This window comes from Molossus molossus, unplaced genomic scaffold (genome assembly GCF_014108415.1).
Source record: "Molossus molossus isolate mMolMol1 unplaced genomic scaffold, mMolMol1.p scaffold_m16_p_11, whole genome shotgun sequence".
Taxonomy (NCBI): Eukaryota; Metazoa; Chordata; class Mammalia; order Chiroptera; family Molossidae; genus Molossus; species Molossus molossus.
In genome coordinates, this window is record NW_023425346.1 from 61,816,119 (window position 1) to 61,834,823 (window position 18,705).

The 18,705-nt window shown below is 38.7% G+C and overlaps 1 protein-coding gene across 4 annotated transcripts in view; it reads left to right on the plus strand.

The window, feature by feature from the left end:
* HIBCH (3-hydroxyisobutyryl-CoA hydrolase) overlaps window positions 1–18,705 on the plus strand; it is a 156,252-nt gene that overhangs the window by 103,445 nt on the left and 34,102 nt on the right. For all 4 annotated transcript variants that reach the window (XM_036253436.1, XM_036253435.1, XM_036253438.1 and 1 more), the window contains exon 7: window positions 9,201–9,279. In XM_036253436.1, coding sequence (XP_036109329.1) covers window positions 9,201–9,279 — 79 coding nt within the window. The remainder of the gene's footprint in view (window positions 1–9,200; window positions 9,280–18,705) is intronic.

The window sequence follows — 18,705 nt, forward strand, 5'->3', positions numbered from 1 at the left end:
TACAAGAATAGTGCAGGGAACTTCTGTATTTCTGTTATCCACATTTCTTGTTCTTATTTTGCACATTTGTGTTTTTCTCTTTCTACCCCCCCAGTCTGTCTGTGAATAATTTTTTTTCTGAACCATTTGAGAGGAAGTTGAAGACCTGATAACCTTTTATTTCCAAAATTTTCAGTGTGTATTGTCTAAGAATAAAGACTAAAAATCAGGACATTTAATACCAATACAATACAATATCTGAACATTTCTTTTTCAAGCACCAAATTAAATAGCTATAAATGTTCTTGTTTGTGTATTGGGGGATATAATTTTGCCATTGATATAAATCAATTTAAAAATATTTAAACTATCTTTAAATATATTTATAATTATCAATTTCAAAAAGTTAATAGATTTTTGTCTAGAATAGTAATATCTGGAAATATAAAAGTGAATGCTTATTTCTAGTTACTGATGAACATATTTGCATGTTCATGGAAATTATTGTGCTTTTAAAGTAATTAGATTTTCTTTAAAAGCCTTAAATAAAGCTATGGCTTTTTTTTAACAGTTTGGAAACTCATCTTGCTATGTGTCTTAATTAAAAAACAAAAGTCTAGCCCTGGCTGGTTTGGCTCAGCAGTTAGAGCGTCGGCCTGTGGTCCAGAGAGACCCAGGTTCGGTTCCTGCTAAGGGTGCGTACCTTGGTTACAGTTTGTCCCTGGCCCTGGTTGGTCATGTAGGTGGCAGCCACTCGATGTGTCCCTTTCACGTCGATATTTCTCTCTCTCTCTCTTCCTCTCTCTCCCTCCCACTCTATCTGAACAAAAAATGGAAAAATGTCCTCTGGTGAGGATAAAAAAAAAAAAGTCTTGCCTGGCCTGTGTGGCTCAGTGGATTAAACATCATCCCATGGACTGAAAGGTCCCGGTTTGATTCCCAGTCAGTGCACATGTCCGAGTTGTGGGCTTGATCCCCAGTAGGGGATGTGCAGAAGGCAGCTAGCTGATTGATGTTTCTCTCTCACATCGAGGTTTTTATCTCTCTTTTCCTTTCTCTCTTTCTAAAAAATCAATCAAAACATACATACATACACACACACACACACACACACACACATATGTATGTATGTACTTTTTTATCCTCACCTGAGGACATTTTTGCATTTTATCTTAGGATGGAATGGGAGGGAGAGAGAGAGAAACTTTAATGTGAGAGAGACACATTGAGTGGTCACCACTCACATGACCCCAACCCGGGCTGGGGACAAACTGCAACCGACAAATGTGCCCTTAGCGGGAACTGAACCTGGGACTCTGTGGTCCGTGGGCTGATGCTAACTGCTGAGCCTAACCTGCCAAGGCAATAAAAACATATTTAAAAAAAATAAAAGTCTTGCCTGTGTTTTGTCTTTAAGAAATGCCAGAATTTAAATAAATAGGTTGTCATTCTTGTGACAGTATGAGTTTAACTACATTTATATATTCTAGTTTTGTTCAGTTATTTGTGCTTGTTCTTATTAGCTTTATAGTAGATTATAAATATGGCTCAAATTTATTTTACTTTATTTGCACACTGTCACTACAGTACTGCAGTGATAATTGTTTAATAATACAAGTAAAATAAGTTCAGAGTGCTTGAGATACCATAAATATAAGGAACAAAAGGGTTAAATGTAAGAGAATAGAAAAAGAATACACAAACCTTAACAGAAAGCTGATACTGCTATTTTAATATCAAATAAGGTACATTTATGGCAAAAACTGTTTACTTAGTACAGGATATTTCCTAGTTATAAAATGGTTAGATACAACAAATCTAAATTTATATGTCCTGTGAATCTGTTTCTATTGTGTATTGTTTCTCTTTGGTTTTAGTTGTGTGGTCTTATGTGTTGGATTATTTCTAATTGAATAATGGTTATTTCTAACTGAGTTATTTCTTTTTAGTGTTAATTGAGTCCTAGAATGACATTATCTTCCTCTAAGGAAGATGTACTTTTGTTTCTAGTAGGTGTCTGGGCTAGGGCACTGGTAATTCCAAATAATCTCAATCCAGTCAGAAATGGGAGGATTTGAAGCTGAGCTTCACTCCAAGTGAGGGCTGGTATCAATCCATAGCACTCTAATTTAGGGGTGAAATTTGGAAAACCCAAAATTCCAATTTTTGTTTCCTTAGCAGGTAAGGATTAGTTTGTTTAAAACCATTTAACTATTTGCTGTCTTAAAATCACTGAGATCAGGTTTTGAAAATAATTTATTGACTGTAATCAGCTATAGCAAGATATTTTATGTAAATACTTGTCTAAAACTCTTAGTTTATAACAATATGAAGCTGGACTGAAATTAATGCGTTTCCTAGCATACAGTATGACACTAGTACTAAAACTGAGAAACTCTGGGAACAAATCTCTGCCTATATGAAATAACTCTACAGTGTTATATTGTCAAATATTTAAAACCTTTTGATCTTGCAAAAAAGTGGAAAATCCTAGAAAGGGAAATAGACAAGACCACAGTTCTGGAAGATTTGAACATCTTTCAATAGCAGATGAAACAGACATGCTCAGTCTGTGTACATATGTACACACGTTTTACATGCTTGCTCATGATTCACTCTAATAAACTTGATCCAATTAACATTTACTCAGTAACTACAGATTTCATGTTAATTTCATGTATACATAGAACATTTACCAAAATTGGTCATAGAATTAGTTTCACATATTGCAAAGGATTAATTTTACATATTATGTTCTCTGGCCCCAATGGAATTAAGCTAGCAATAAAAAATAGGAAGACAGCCCTGGCCACTTTGGGTCAGTGGTTAGAATGTTGGCCCACAGACAAAAGAGTCATGGGTTTGATTCTGGTCAAGGGCATGTACCTTGATTGCGGTTTGGTCCCTGGCCCTGGTCGGAGTTGTGTAGGAGGCAACCAGTTGATGTGTCCTTCCCTCCATCCTTCCCTCCTTCCCTCCCTCTCTCCCTCCCTCCTACTCTGACTGAAGATAAATGGAAAAATACCCTCAGGTGAGTATTTAAAAAAAAAAAAAAAAGGAAGATAACTAGAAAAATCCTAAATGTTTGGAACATATGCTTATATTACACCTCGAGGGTCGGAAGGATTACTTAAATAGTACATAAAATACACCATAAACAAAATTAACAACTTAGACTGTTAAAATTAAGAAATGCTATCCAAGAAGACATCATTAAGAGAGTGAAAAGGCAAGCAACAGACTGACAAAAGGTATTTGGAATACATATATATCTCTCTCGCTGACAAAGGAATCATATCCAGAATATATAAAGAATTTCTACCAATAAGAAAATCTGGTAGGGAAAACAAAAACGATCAATAGGTTAGAATAGAGATTTCACAAAGAGGCTATCCAGATAGCCAATACACATGACAAAGCACTCAACCACATCAGTCATCAAGGAAATGCAAGTTGCAACCATAGTGAAATACTAATATTCACTTATTTGAATGGCTAAAATGTGAAAGACAGTTTCAAGTATTGATGAGTGTCCCAGAAGGTAAAATGGGAATGGCTAGTCAGGGAGAGCAGTGTTAGGGAGAAAAAGCACAGATTGGTATTGGGATGAATATATTCTAGAGGTCAAAGGAATAAAGGCTTTATCGTGTGATGCTGAAGCATGACAGGATATAGATCTGGTTCTAATTGAAGATGTGGTGAAGAGACTTTTTTTAATTGAAAAGAACAGAACCTCACTCAAACAGATTCAGAAGAGAGAATGCAGCAGTTAGTTAACAAGTACAGGGATCAAATGGGAATCCAGAGGTGACAAATGCAGCATGACTTGTCTTCCTGAAAACTGGACTGCAAGTGTGGACTTAAGGCAAATTTAAGTAGTGTGTTGGTTTCTTTGTCTTTCTTCTCAACTGTTTCTGCTGTTTTTTGTATGTTTGCCCTGTTCTCTGTGTTGTATAGGCCGTATGCAGCCTTCTAAGTTTTTTGGTGGTTACCCCATATAATTTCAACATTCACTTGACTGTCATGTCTTCTTCAACTCAAATTTAAATGACCTTTAAGTTTATTTAGATGTTATCAACTCACAGCTGCCACTGTTTTAGTTTAATACCTAAGAGTGAGAATCTTGTTTAATGCCTTTTTCTTCCCCCTTTGCTCTTCAGGCCTTAGAATTCTGGTTAGGCTCAGTTGTTTTCCTTTGGGTCCAGTGCCTATCCATAGTTCAGCTACTGTGTCTCTGGGCAGAGAGAGGAGACTAGGATTGGGGATTGTGGTCAGACTTTACCTTATATTTAAATATTTAATAAAGGGAGAATAGTCATATGCTACTGTGGGAATTCTAAGTTAATTAAAAGAGGTAGAGGGCAATAACCAAACGAGTGTGGTTGAGGCAAGGTCAGTTAGTGAGGCCTGGGGTTCTTACCAGCTATGCAGCCCCAGAGAGAAGTAGCTCTCCTGAGCCCTAGGACTCAAAAAAACATAGGCTGGAAACTGCATATCCAGTCCAACTTTTTCTTTAAGTTTGTTTGTTTGTTTGTTTGTCTATTTATTATATTTTCTTTCACTCAGCATAATTTGAAATTCATCTGTGTTATTGCATTTACCAATTTTTTTTAATTGCTTAGTTTTTCCATTGTATGGATGTACCACAGTGTGTTTACCTGTTTTGAATGATGATTGTTCTGTAGTTTAGCTGTCTGATTGATGGAAATTTGGGTTGTTTTCAGTTTTGGGCAATTACAGATAAAGCCGCTATGTACAACTGTTTGTAGGACACATGCCTTTTTTGTCTTGGGAAAACAACTAGAAGTAAAATGGCTGAGAATATGTCTTTCTTTAAGATCTTAGCAAGACATTTGTGAACACTAATAACTTTCAGTTACAATCTGATAAACTAAAAAGTAGAGAGTAGAATTTTAGGCAAAGGGCTCTTAAAATAATACAAAAATTATTTTAAAAACTAGCAATGTTCTATTTTTATTAAAATTTGTAAAATTTTATATAATCTTTACATTATAAAATCTAATTTTGGTTAATATTGTCAGCTGACTGTGTGTGTGTGTGTGTGTGTGTGTGTGTGTCTTTTTTTATTTAAATGATTTTTTACTTTTCAACTGCAGTTGACATACAGTATTATATTAGTTTTAGGTGTATACCCCAGTGATTAGACATTATATAACTTACTGATTACCCCAATAAATTTTGTACCCATCTGACACCATACATAGTTATTAGAATATTATTGATTATATTTCCTGTGTTTTACTTTACATCTCCATGACTTTTCTGTAACAATTGATTGGACTTCTTAATCCCTTTACCTTTTTCACCTACTCCCCCCAAACTCCCACCCATCTGGCAACCATCAAAATGTCTTCTGTATCTGTGAGTTTATTTCTGCTCTGCTAGTTCATTTATTTTGTTTTTTAGATTCAATTGTTGATAAATATATATTTATTGCCATTTTATTGTTCATATTTTTTTATCTCTTTTCCCCCCTCTTCTTCTTAAAGAAAACATTTTAACATTTCCTATAATACTGATTTGGTGGTGATGAACTCCTTTAGCTTTTTCTTTTCTGGGTGGCTCTTTGTATGTCCTTTGATTCTAAATGATAGCTTTGCTGGATAGAATAACCTTGGTGGTAGGTCCTTGCTTTTCATCATTTTGAATATTCCTTGCTCATCCCTTCTGACCTGCAAAGTTTCTGTTGAGAGATTAACTGGCAGTCTTATGGATGTTCCCTTGTAGGTAACTAACTGCTTTTCTCTTGCTGTTTTTAAGATTCTCTCTTTGTCTTTAACTTTTTGCATTTTAATTATGAAGTGTATAAGTGTGGGCCTCTTTAGTTCATCTTGTTTGGGACTCTGCATTTCCTGGACTTGTATGTGTATTTTCTTCATCAGGTTAGGGAAGTTTTCTGTCTTTTTTTTTCAAATAGGTTTTCAATTCTTTGCTCTCTCTCTTCTCCTTCTGGCACCCCATGATGCAAATGTTGGTATGCTTGAAGTTGTTCCAGAGGTTCCTTACACCAGCTTCTTTTTTTTTTTTGTATTTTTTTCTTTTTGCTGTTTTGATTGGGTGTTTTTTGCTTCTTTATATTCCAAATCACTGATTTGAGTCTTAGCTTCTTCTGCTCAATTGTTGATTCCCTGTAATGCATTCTTCATTTCAGTTATTGTATTCTTCATTTCTGACTGGTTCTTTTTTATGGTTTCTATCTCCACTTTTATGTTTCCTGTCTCTTTATTGAAGTTCTCACTGAGATCACTGAGCATCCTTATAACCAGTGTTTTAAACTCTGCATCCAGTAGCTTGCTTGTCTCCATTTTGTTTAGTTCTTTTTCTGGAGGTTTTTTTTTTTTTTTTCCATTTGGGACACGTGTCTTTGTTTCCTCATTTTGCGGCCTCCCTGTTGTGTTCGTTTCTGTGAATTAAGTAGAACTCCAGCATCTCCTGGGCCTGATAGAATGGCCTTATATAGTAGATGTTCTATAGGGTCCAGTGGCACAGCCTCCTTGATCACCCAAGCTGGGCACTCCAGGTGCACTCTCCCCACCCCCACCATGTGGGCTATATGCCCTCCTGTTGTAGTTGTCTTAATTGCTGCTGGCACGTAAGTGGGAGGGATATACTGGCAGGCTGCAGTACTGGCTATGACCACCAACCATTATAGAGGGTCAGCTGTATAGAGGCCTGCCACTTGGAGCAGGACTTATTTCAACAGGTGTCTGGTGCCTACTGAGTCTGCCCCTTAAGTATGTCACTTGTGGAGGTAGTTGAGTGTTGCTTTGATGTGGTCTGAAGCTATCCACTGGTTGTGTTGACTCTTGGGGCCTCCCAGAAGGTGCAGGCAAAGGTCATCTGCTACCTGTGTTCTGTCTGGGGCCACCTGGCATAGGCTACAAAGCAATCTGAAGATGGCTGCTATTTGTCTTGGCCTTGGAGATGCTTGGGAGAGGCCAAGGTGTGAAACAAGGGCAGCTGCTGCTAATTTCGGGCCTGTGTCCATTTAGCGAGAGGTATGGGGTACACTGAAGCCAGATGCTGCTTGTTTGAGAGGTTTTAGGAAAGTCTGAAGTGTGAGCCAAAATAGGCCATTCCTATGTTAAAGCCACTGGAAACAAATTGGGTGGATCTATCTAAAAGTTGGGTAAGGCAGGGTCTCAGGGGATCACTAGGGAGGGGGAACAGTGTGAACCAAGTGGATGGAGACTCAGATATGGCACCTGCCTGCTGGCTTTGTTGGAGGCAGGGCTCAGAAAAAGAACAGTGGCCTCTGCCAGTACTTCTGTCTGGGAGAAAGCTGTCGCCGCACCCCCCCCCCCCCCCCAGCTCTCACCCTGATGCCAGACAGTTCATTTCTTCCCTGAATGTCCCTGGTACCTTTTGAGGGGCTGTCCCAGCCCTGGAGCTCAGAAGGAGTAAGTCTGCTTGCAGGCTTTAAGAGGAACTGCCTGGGACTCTAGAAGCCCTCTGTCTTAGCCAGAATCCCCGCTGGTTTTTATAGCGGGGCTTTTCTTCCTGGCACTGGAACCCTGGGCTGGGGGTTCTGGTGTGGGGCTGGGACCCCTCATTCCTCAGGGAGGACCTCTGCAGCTGAGATATTCCTCCAGATTTTTATCTGCCACACATAGGTATGGGACGAGCTAGTTCTGCTGCCCCTCCTACCAATCTGGATGTGGCTTCTTTAAATCCCTAGTTGTAGGACTTCCATTCGGCCAGATTTTATGCAGTTTTGAATGATGGTTGTTCTGTAGTTTAGTTGTCTGATTGCATCCTAATAGAGTACCTATAACATAGTATTTGTTTTTACAGAGTGTATCGAACTTTGTGGATTGAACTTATAAATGTTGATACCAAAGCATATAGGTAGTAACTGAAGAATTTTATTCATTTCCATTGTCTTTTAAAATTTAAGTTTGTCATATAGTACGTAAAATGTATAAGAAATTGCAGCCCTGGCCGGTTTGGCTCAGCGGTTAGAGTGTCGGTCCACAGACCAGAGAGTCCCGGGTTTGGCTCCTGCTAAGAGTACGTACCTCGGTTGCAGTTTGTCCCGGCCCTGGTTGGGTCGTGTGGGTGGCAGCTACTTGATGTGTCCCTTTCACGTCGATGTTTCTCTCTCTCTCTCTCTCCCCCTCCCACTCTATCTGAACAAAATATCGAAAAGTGTTCTCGGGTGAAGATAAAAAAAGAAAAAGAACTTACATGTGTTTTTTAATATTTTCTCAAAAATGTTAAACATTTTAAGAACTTATAAATGTCTGAACTTGAACTGAGTGGAAAAGCACATGAAGGACTTGAGGAAATTTAATGAAAAATTATAATAATCAAATAGAAATGAAGCCCTTTGTATTGAGCTCACACTTACAGAACTCTTAAGTGCCTGCCATTGTTTCAAATATTTTACATGTTTTAACACATTTAACTGTGTGATGTCAGAGATAGGGTACACTGGTTAGAAAGGGTTAAGAATGAGAACTAACTCTAATAGAAGTTTTGAACAATGTGAAAAGAACATATGGAAATGTATGTTACAGTGTGAACACTGACATAAATTTGGATATTTGGTCATCACATGTATACCTTTTATTTATTTTATTCAAATGTCTGTTTATTCAGAGATTACTGTTAAGTTTTTCCTTTTTAGTGAGATTCAACAAGTCAGAGACTTTCAGCCAGTTATTTTTATTTTCTAAAACTTGTGTTTTAGTAACCATTTTTAAAGAGTTATGTGGTTGGCCCCCTTGTATCTGAGAAAATGATGTTGCTAATGTTGTTTGATGAGATATATGAATAAATAAAATTGTGAATATTTTACTTAAAGCTACTGAAATTTGCTAGAATAGCTTGATTGTGCTTCTTTGATGATTGGTTCCACTAACAGCACTCAGTGGTTCTGGGTAGTCGATATTCTACAATACTGTATCTAGTTTGAAATGAGAGGGATCTGGGGAAGAGGATATAAAGCATAACAAAAATTACTGAGTGAAAATATCTTAGCTAAAACAATGCTATTCCAAATACAAGGGATACCCATATATTTTTTGCCCAATGAGATCTTCTGAAATTGTGTGGTTTAGGGTTTCTCTTCAATCTATCTCTTGAATGAAATTCCTTTGGGATATAAAGATAATTTACTTGGTTTACAATATTGTGAGTGTGTGAATTTTTTTTTATATTTTTCAGTATTTAAAATTTTTTTTGCCTTATTTGCCTAGGGAGTTGGAGTCTCAGTTCATGGGCTATTCCGAGTGGCTACCGAAAAGTCTCTTTTTGCAATGCCAGAAACTGCAATAGGTAAAAAAAGAACAACAAAAACATTCAAAACTTTTTCATAATTACTTTTAAATCATCTTGTTTTGATGCATTTCAGATTATACTGTTGTTGAAGAAATTGATGGATTCTTATGTGAGATACAGAACTTAGATAACTTTTAAAAAGAAATTAGAATCTAAAAGTTTATATTACTAGATCAATAAGTATATTTGACAACATAAAAGAAAGAATATTTAACTGGAGACACCAACACACTGTAGTTAATTTTACATAAAAGATTATTAGGGGAAAATATTCTTGCATTCAGTTCTGTGTACTTTTTTGAATTATATTTTGCATGTGCTGTGAGGAATGGATCAAAGATATAGATCTAAGTTGATTATTTCACATATTGAGATACTGTCATTGTTCCTACACCATTTTTTGAAAAAGCTATTTCCTTCATTCATTGACTTTCCACATTTTTCTGTATGTGTTTATCTCTGTGCCAATATTATGCTGTCTTTATCGCTGTTGCTTTATAGTAAGTCTTGATAATTCTCCAATTTTGTCCATCCCTTCCCATCCCCCCATGCCAAGTAGTTTTGGCTATACAGATGTTTTGGATTTCTACATGAATTTTTAGAGTGTGTCAATTTTTTTAAAAAGCCTTCTAGAATTTTGATTTGGATTATCTAGAGTTTATTAATTTAGGGAGAATTGACATCATATGATATTATTGAGTAAGTTACATTTATTTAGGTCTTCTTTAATTTCTTTAAGCCAAGTTTTGTAGTTTTCAGTGTATAGGTTTTATACAGTCATTGTCAGATTTGTTTTTAAGTATTTTATATTGTTTGATACTATTGTAAATGATATATATTTTTAAATTAATTAACTTATTTTTGTTACAGATGTTTCTCCCTTTTCCCCACTGATACCTCCCAACCTCTCCCTCCCTGCCCTGTCCTCAGCTTTGTTGTCCATGTCCATTGTTCATGAATACATGCATATAAGTTCTGTGGTTTATCTCTCTCCTCCTCCCCCTGTTCTGGGAATTGTCATTCTGTACCCCACTTCTACGTCTCTGGGACTACCCTGTTGCTCAGACTGTTATGTTCATTATATTCCACAAATAAGTGAGATCATGTGGTATTTGTCTTTCTCTGCTTGGCTGGTTTTGCTTAGGATAATACCCTCCAGGTCCCTCCAGGTCCTCTCAAAGGATAAGAGATTTTTCTTTCTTACAGCTGCATAGTACTCCATTGTGTATATGTACCACTGCTTTTTTATCCATTTGTCTACTGATGGACATTTGGCTGTTTCCAGGTCTCAGCTATTGTAAATAGTGTTGGTATAAACATGGGGGTACATATATTCTTTCTGACGGGTGTTTTAGGCTTCTTAGGGTATATACCTACACTTGGGATCACTGGGTCAAATGGAAGTTCAATTTTTAATTTTTTGAGGTAACACCATATTGTTTTCCATAGTGGCTGCACCAGTCTGCATTCCCACCAGCAGTGTACTAGAGTCCCCTTTTCTCCACACCCTCGCCAACACTTGTTTTTTAATGATTTGTTGATGGCGGCCATTCTGACAGGTGTGAGGTGATTCCTCATTGTTGTTTTAATTTGCATCTCTCTGATGATTAGTGATGTTGAGCATTTCTTCATATGTCTCTTACCTATTTGTATGTCGTGTTTGGTGTCTATTTAGTTCCTCTGCCCATTTTTAAATTGGGTTCTTTGTCTTCCTTTTGTTGAGCTGTATGAGCACTCTATATATATTGGAAATTAACCCCTTATCTGATGTATCCTTGGCAATTATGCTCTCCCATACAGTGGGTAGCCTTTCCGTTTTGATGATTGTATCTTTCGCTGTGCAGAAGGTTTTGAGTTTGGTGTAGTCCCATGTGTTCATTTTTTCCTTTGTTTCTGTTGCCTTAGGTGATGTATCAGTGAAAGTTCTGCAGCATATGATGTCTGAAATTTTTTTGCCTACATTTTCTTCTAGGAGTTTTATGGATTCATGAGTCACATTTAAGTCTTTTATCCATTTTGAGTTTATTCTTGTGTATGGTATAAGTTGATGGTCTAGTTTCTTTTTTTTTTTTTTTGCATGTAGCTGTCCAATTTTCCCAGCACCATTTATTAAAGAGGCTGTCTTTACTCTGTATGCTCTTGCCACCTTTGTCAAATATTAATTGAGCATATTGTCTTGGGTCCATTTCTGGGTTCTCTGTTCTGTTCCACTGATCTATCTGCCTATTCTTGTGCCAGTACAAGGCTGTTTTGATTACAGTGGCTTTGTAGTACAACCTGAAATCTGGCAATGTGATCCCTCCAACTTTGTTCTTCTTTTTCAAGATTGCTGTGGCTATTCGGGGTCATTTTTGGTTCCATTTGAACTTTTGAAGTATTTGTTCTAGTTCTGTGAAGTATGTTGTTGGTATTTTGATGGGGATTGCATTGAATCTATAGATTGCTTTGAGTAGTATGGACATTTTAATGATGTTAATTTTTCCAATCCATGAACAAGGTATGTGCTTCCACTTTTTTATATCTTCCTCTATTTCTTTGTTCAATGACCTGTAGTTTTCTGCGAATAGATCCTTTACTTTTTTGGTTAAGTTTATTCCTAGGCAACTTAATTTTTTTTGCTGCAATGATAAATGGGATTGTTTTTTTTTAGTTTCTCTTTCTGTTAGTTCATCATTGGTGTATAAAAATACCGTTGATTTCTTGAGGTTAATTTTGTATCCTGCTACTTTTCCAAATTAATTTATTAAGTCTAGTAGATTTTTGATGGAGTCTTTGGGGTTTTCTACGTATAGTATCATGTCATCTGTGAATAATGAGAGTTTCACTTCCTCCTTTTCAATTTGGATCCCTTTTATTTTTTCTTCCTGTCTGATTGCTGTGGCTAAGACTTCCAGTACTATGTTAAATAAAAGTGGCTAAAGTGGGCATCCTTGTCTTGTTCCTCTTCTTAAGGGAAATGCTTTTAGTTTTTGCCCATTGAGTATGATGTTGGCCGTCGGTCTTTCCTATATGGCCTTTACTATGTCCAGATATGATCCCTCTATTCCCAGATTGCTGAGCGTTTTTTTCAGAAATAGGTGCTGGATTTTGTTGAATGCTTTTTCAGCGTCTATTTATGTGATCATATGATTTTTATCTTTCATTTTGTTTATGTGGTGTATCACATTTCTTTTTTTTTTTTATCCTCACCCGAGGACATTTTTTCATTTTTTGTTTAGGTAGAGTGGGAGGGAGAGAGAGGAAGAGAGAGAGAGAGAGAGAAACATTGATGTAAAAGGAACACATTGAGTGGCTGCCACCCGCACAACTGACCAGGGCTGGGGACAAACTACAACCGAGGTACGCGCCCTTAGTGGGAACCGAACCCGGGTCTCTCAGGACCGCAGGCCGACGCTCTAACCGCTGAACCAAACCAGCCAGGGCTATGTGGTGTATCACATTGGTTTGCAAATATTATACCAGCCTTGCTTCCCCTGGGATGAATTTCACTTGGTCATGGTGAATAATGTTTTTGATGTATTGCTGGATTCAAGTTGCTAGTATCTTTTATTTTTTTTATCCTCACCTGAGCACATTTTTCTATTTTTAGTTCAGATAGAGTGGGAGGGAGAGAGAGAAACATCAGTGTGAGAGAGACACATCCAGCGGTCGCCACCCACACAACCCAACCAGGGCCGGGGACAAACTGCAACTGAAATATGCACCCTTAGCGGAAACTGAACCTGGGCCTCCCTGGACCGTAGTCCAATGCTCTAACTACTGAGAAAAACCTGCCAGGGCCAATTTACTAGTGTTTTGTTCAGGATTTTGGCATCTATGTTCATCAGGCATATTGGCCTGTAGTTTTCTTTCTTTGTAGTGTCTTTTTCTGGTTTTGGAATTAGAATTATGCTGGCCTCATAGAACGAGTTTGGAAGTCTTCCTTCTTCTTGAATTTTTTGAAATAGTTCGAGGTGAATGGGTATTAGTTCTTTTTTGAATGTTCTGTAAAATTCCCCCGTGAAGCTGTCCGGGCCTGGGCTTTTGTTTGCTGGGAGAGTCTTGATTACATCTTCAATTTATTTTGTTGTTATTGGTCTGTTCAAGTTTTCTATCTCTTCCCGGTTCAGTTTTGGGAGACTCTGTGTTTCTAGAAATTTGTCCATTTCACTTAGATTGTTGAATTTGTTGCTGTATAATTATTCATATTTGTTAAAAATCCTTTGTATTTCTGTGGTGTCAACTATTATTTCTCCTCTTTCTTTTCTGATTTTTGTGTATATGGGTTCTCTCTCTTTGTTTCTTGGTGAGTCCAGCTAAGGGTCCATCAATCTTGTTTATCTTTTCAAAGAACCAGCTCTTTGTTTTCATTGATCCTTTAAATTGTTTTTTTGGTCTCTATGTCATTTCTTTCTGCTCTGATCTTTACTATTTCCTTCCTTCTACTTGTTCTGGGGTTTTCTTTCTTTTTTTTTTTTTATCCTCACCCGAGGACATTTTTCCATTTTTTGTTCAGGTAGAGTGGGAGGGAGAGAGAGGAACAGAGAGAGAGAGAGAGAAACATCGATATGAAGGGACACATTGAGTGGCTGCCACCCGCACGACTGACCAGAGCCGGGGACAAACTGCAACCAAGGTACATGCCCTTAGCGGGAACCGAACCCGGGTCTCTCAGGACCGCAGGCTGGCGCTCTAACCGCTGAGCCAAACCGGCCAGGGCTGGGGTTTTCTTTTTGTTTGCTTTCTAGTTCTTTAAGTTGTGAGGTTAGATAGTCTATTAGAAATTTTTCTTGTTTCTAGAGGTAGGCCTATATTGCTATGAACTTCCTTCTCAGAACTGCTTTCGCTGCATTCCATAGATTTTGTGTTGTTGTGTGTTCGTTTTCATTGGTTTCCAGGAAGTTTTTAATTTTTTCCTTGATCTCCTCGGTAACCTGTTTATTTTTCAAATGCATGCTATTTAGCCTCCATGTTTTCAAATGTCTCTGCATGTTCTTGTTGCAATTGATTTGTAGTTTCATGCCATTATGATCTGAGAAGATGCTTTATATGATTTCAATCATCTTGATCTTATAGAGACTTAGTTTGTGCACTACCATGTGGTTTATCTTTGAGAATGTCCCATGTTCACTTGAGAAGAATGTGAATTCTGTAGTTTTGGGGTGTAATTCTCTGTAGATATCTGTGAAATCCATTTGATCTAGTGCTTCATTTACAGTCTGTGTTTCCTTGTTAATTTTTTCTCTAGATGATCTATCTAGTGATGTCAGCAGGGTGTTGAAGTCCCCTGCTATGATTGTATTGCTGTTGATTTCTCCTTTGAGGTCCTCCACAAGATTTTTAATATACGTTGGTGCTCCTATATTGCGTGCATATATGTTTACCAAGGTTATATCTTCCTGTGGGATAGATCCTTTCTATAATATGTAGTGGCCTTCTTTGTCTCTAATTATGGCTTTTGAAATGTACTTTATCTGATAAGAGCATTGCTACCCCAGCTTTTTTTTCCTTTCCATTTGCTTGAAAGATTTTATTCCATCCCTTCACTTTCAACCTATGTGAGTCTTTGGCTGTGAGGTGGTTCTCTTGTAAACATCATATATGGGAGTCATGCTTTCTTATCCAGTCAGCTACTCTGTGTCTTTTTATCAGAGCATATAAACCATTCACATTTAAGGTGATAATTGATATTTATTTATTTATTGCCATTTTTGTTTAGTGTGCTTCTATTTTTCTTTCTTTTTCTTCTACTAATTAGAGCAGTCCTTTTAGCATATCTTGCAGTGCTGGTTTGGTGTTAATATATTCCCTTAGCCTTTCTTTTTGTCTGGGAAGCTCTTTATTTGACCTATTTTGAATGATAGCCTTGCTGGATAGAGTAGTCTTGGATTTAGATCCTTGTTTTTCATGACCTTGATTACTTCATGCCACTCCCTTCTGGCCTGTAGTGTTTCTGTTGAGAAGTCAGCTGAGAGCCCTATGGGGTTTCCTTTGTAGGTAGCCTGTTGCTTATCTCTTGCTGCCTTTAAGATTCTCTCTTTGTCTTTAATTTTAGGCATTTTAATGACTATGTGTCTTGGTGTGGGCCTGTTTGGGTTCTTCTTACTTGGGGCTCTCTGTTTTTCTTGAACTTGAATGCCTTCTTACTTCACCGAGTTAGGAACGTTTTCTGTCACTATTTCTTCAAATATATTCTTTAACCCTTGCCCATTTTCTTCCTCTTCGGGGACTTTTATGATGCAAATGTTATTACGTTTCAAGTTGTCCCACAGTTCTCTTAAGCTATCTTCTTGTTTTTTAATTGTTTCCTTTTGGTTTTCTGATGGGTTGATTTTTTCCTACCCTGTTTTCTAATTCACTGATGCAGTCCTCAGCTTCCTCTACTCTGCTGGTTAGTCCTTCCAATGTGTTCTTAATTTCTGCTATCTCATTCTTCATTTCCACTTTGTTGGTTTTCTTTTTTTTTTTTTTTTTTATCCTCACCCGAGGACATTTTTCCATTTTTTGTTCAGGTAGAGTGGGAGAGAGAGAGAGGAACAGAGAGAGAGAAACATCGATGTGAAGGGACACATCGAGTGGTTGCCACCCGCACAACCGGCCAGGGCCGGGGACAAACTGCAACCGAGGTACGTGCCCTTAGCGGGAACCGAACCCGGGTCTCTCAGGACCGCAGGCCGACGCTCTAACCGCTGAGCCAAACCGGCCAGGGCCACTTTGTTGGTTTTCAATGTTTCTATATCTTTACTCATGGTGCTGATGTCCTTACTCATGCTGTTGAGCTTCCTCAAGATCATGACTCTGAACTCTACCTCTGATAATTTGCTTAGCTGCATTTCATTTATGTCATCTTCGAAAGAGTTCTCTTGTTCTTTCGTTTGGGATTTGTTTCTTTGTTTCACCATTTTGGCTATCTCAGTGGGTTTTGTAGCCTCCCAAATTTTCCCTGTGGGTGTTGGTGTTCTGCTGTTTGTGGTTCCCTCTACTGGGTTTATATGAGCCTGGGTGTGCCCATGTTAAGCACCACTGTCAAGTCTTACTTTCCTGGGTAGATTTGCAAGCCCAGGAAAGGTTCAGTTATCCTCTAATTTTTTCCTGAAGGCTAGTAGTCTCAGATACTCAGTGCCTTGGAATGTAGCCCTGGTGTTCTGCATAAGAGGATTTTCATAGGGTGGGATAGATGCTGGTTGTTAATGATCCTCAATTTGCATTTCTTTGCCTCACCTGGGAAAGACTGAATCTCTGAGGGTGGGTGGGTGGGTGGGGAGCTGCTGCTTTCCCCCACAGCTCTGGGAAGGAGCACACTGGCCACAGTCTTTTGTGGCTGCAACTCAGCAAAAACTCTGAGTGCCCTGCAAATCCCGGTTATTTCCACAGAGTTCCATCTCAGTACCCTCCCTCTGCCAGGTGAGTGGCTGTGGCTATTTTAGCGCTCTGTCCAGGCTTTCTGCGCTGTGGAGCGGGCTTGGTCTTTATTCCCCAAGGGCGCTGCTCACAGCTAAGCATGCTGCTGTCCATGGGCTCCCAACCCGCCACCCTCTCGTGCTTCCGCACATCCTACCAGTGTCCTTGGTCATATGGTCCTATCCTGATGCTTTTCTGTTGCTTCTTCCCGAGGATTTGCCTTTATTTTAGTTGTAATTCCCGGTTGGTCCTGGGAGATTGTCTGTGTAGCTTCTATTCACTCTGCCTCCATTTTCACATCCTCTATGCCTATCTTGTGCACAGCTGTATCGCACAGGCCTCTCTGGTACCCCCGCACCCTGTAGGTCCCGCGGGTATCTGGATTGCACAGTCCCTTTGGGGACCAGGCTCTATGCCTATGTTATGGGCTGTTGGGTCGCACAGGCCTCTCTGGTGCTTTAGCTCCCCGCAGGTCTCATGGGTAACTGGATGGCACAGTCCCTGCTGGACTGCACAGGCCTCTGTGGAGCCCCAGGTCCTGCGGCTGGTGGCTGGGGGGTGCTGCTGCCCCGTGGGGATCAAGTCCTGCTCAGCTTTTGCTGTAGTTTTTGGGGATGGGTCTCAGCTGTTGGTCTGTGCTTCTGTTGCCTGGGGATGGATGCTCCCCAGCCTCTGTTGCTGGGCGTATATCTCGACTCTGATAGGGTGCTTCTGTGGGTGATGGTGCTGGTCGCTTCCGAGACCGGCACCTTGGGAGCTCCACTACTGTGCACTGGTCTGTGTTGCCACAGAGTGTCCACTAGTCCGATGGTGCCAGGTGTGCTGGTGGGCTCAGGTTGCTGGGCCCTAGCTGCTCCCACTGCCTCCTCCCAGGGAAGACCCTGCCGGGATCTTCCAAAATGGTGGGACCTCCCCGTGTCGCAAGGAGAAGTACCCTTAAGAGCCCCTTACCAGGGTAGCTGGCTGCTCCCGTCCATAGCTCAGGAACCTTCTGCCCCGAGTCTCTGCACTGCTCGGGTTTGGTCATCCACCTTCACTTTCACTCACACACTCTCATGACAATTTTTTTTTTCTTTTTAGATTTATGCCACTTGTGGGGCATGCTATTTCCTTAGATTTTGTTGAACTCTTTTAAGCTAGAAAGAACCTCTGGGAAGTTTTGTTAAAAGATGCATTGAAGCATATAAAAAATGTGGAGTTTAAGCAAAAACCCATTTGAATCAGGTAACACCAAACTGATCAGAGCACTCTCGTAAATGATATTTTAAAAATTCAGTTCTGATTGTTAGTTGCCAACATATAGAAATACAAGTGATTTTTGTATTGACTTTGTATCCTGCAAACGTGCTAAACTCACTTATTAGTTTTAGATGTCTTGCACATTACATTGGATTTTCTAAGTAGATAATTATGTCATTTATAAAGTCATTTTTACTTTTTTCTTTCTAATCTGAATTTTCTTTTTCTTTTTCTTATTACACTGTGTAGAATCTCCAATTCAATGTTGCATAGAACTGTTGAGAGTGGACAGTCTTGTCTTTTTCTTGATCTTAAGGGAAAATATTCAGTTCTTTACCAATTAAATATGATGTTAAGTGTAGTTTTTCATAGATGTCCTTTATCAGGATGAGGAGATTAGCTTCTGTTCCTAGATTGCTGAAGGGTTTTATTAGGAGTGGAATTTGAATTTTGTCATATTGTTTCTGCATCTAATGAGATGACCATTGGTTTTCCTTTTTTAGCTTGTTAATGGTGAATTACTTTGATTGGTTTTCCAACATTAAATTAACCCTCAGTTGCTAGTATAAATCTCATTCTGGTATATGGTGTTACACTTTTTGTATGTTGTTGGGTTTGATATACTAAAATTTTATTTGGAATTTTTGTATCTGTTTTATGAGAGATAATCTTTAGTTTTCTTATAATGTTCTTGCTTCATTTTAGTATCAAGGTAACGCTGGCTTCATTTTCTGGAAGAGTTTGTATAGAATTGTTACCAGTTTTTTCTTTCTATGTTTGGTGGAATTCACTCATGAAACCATC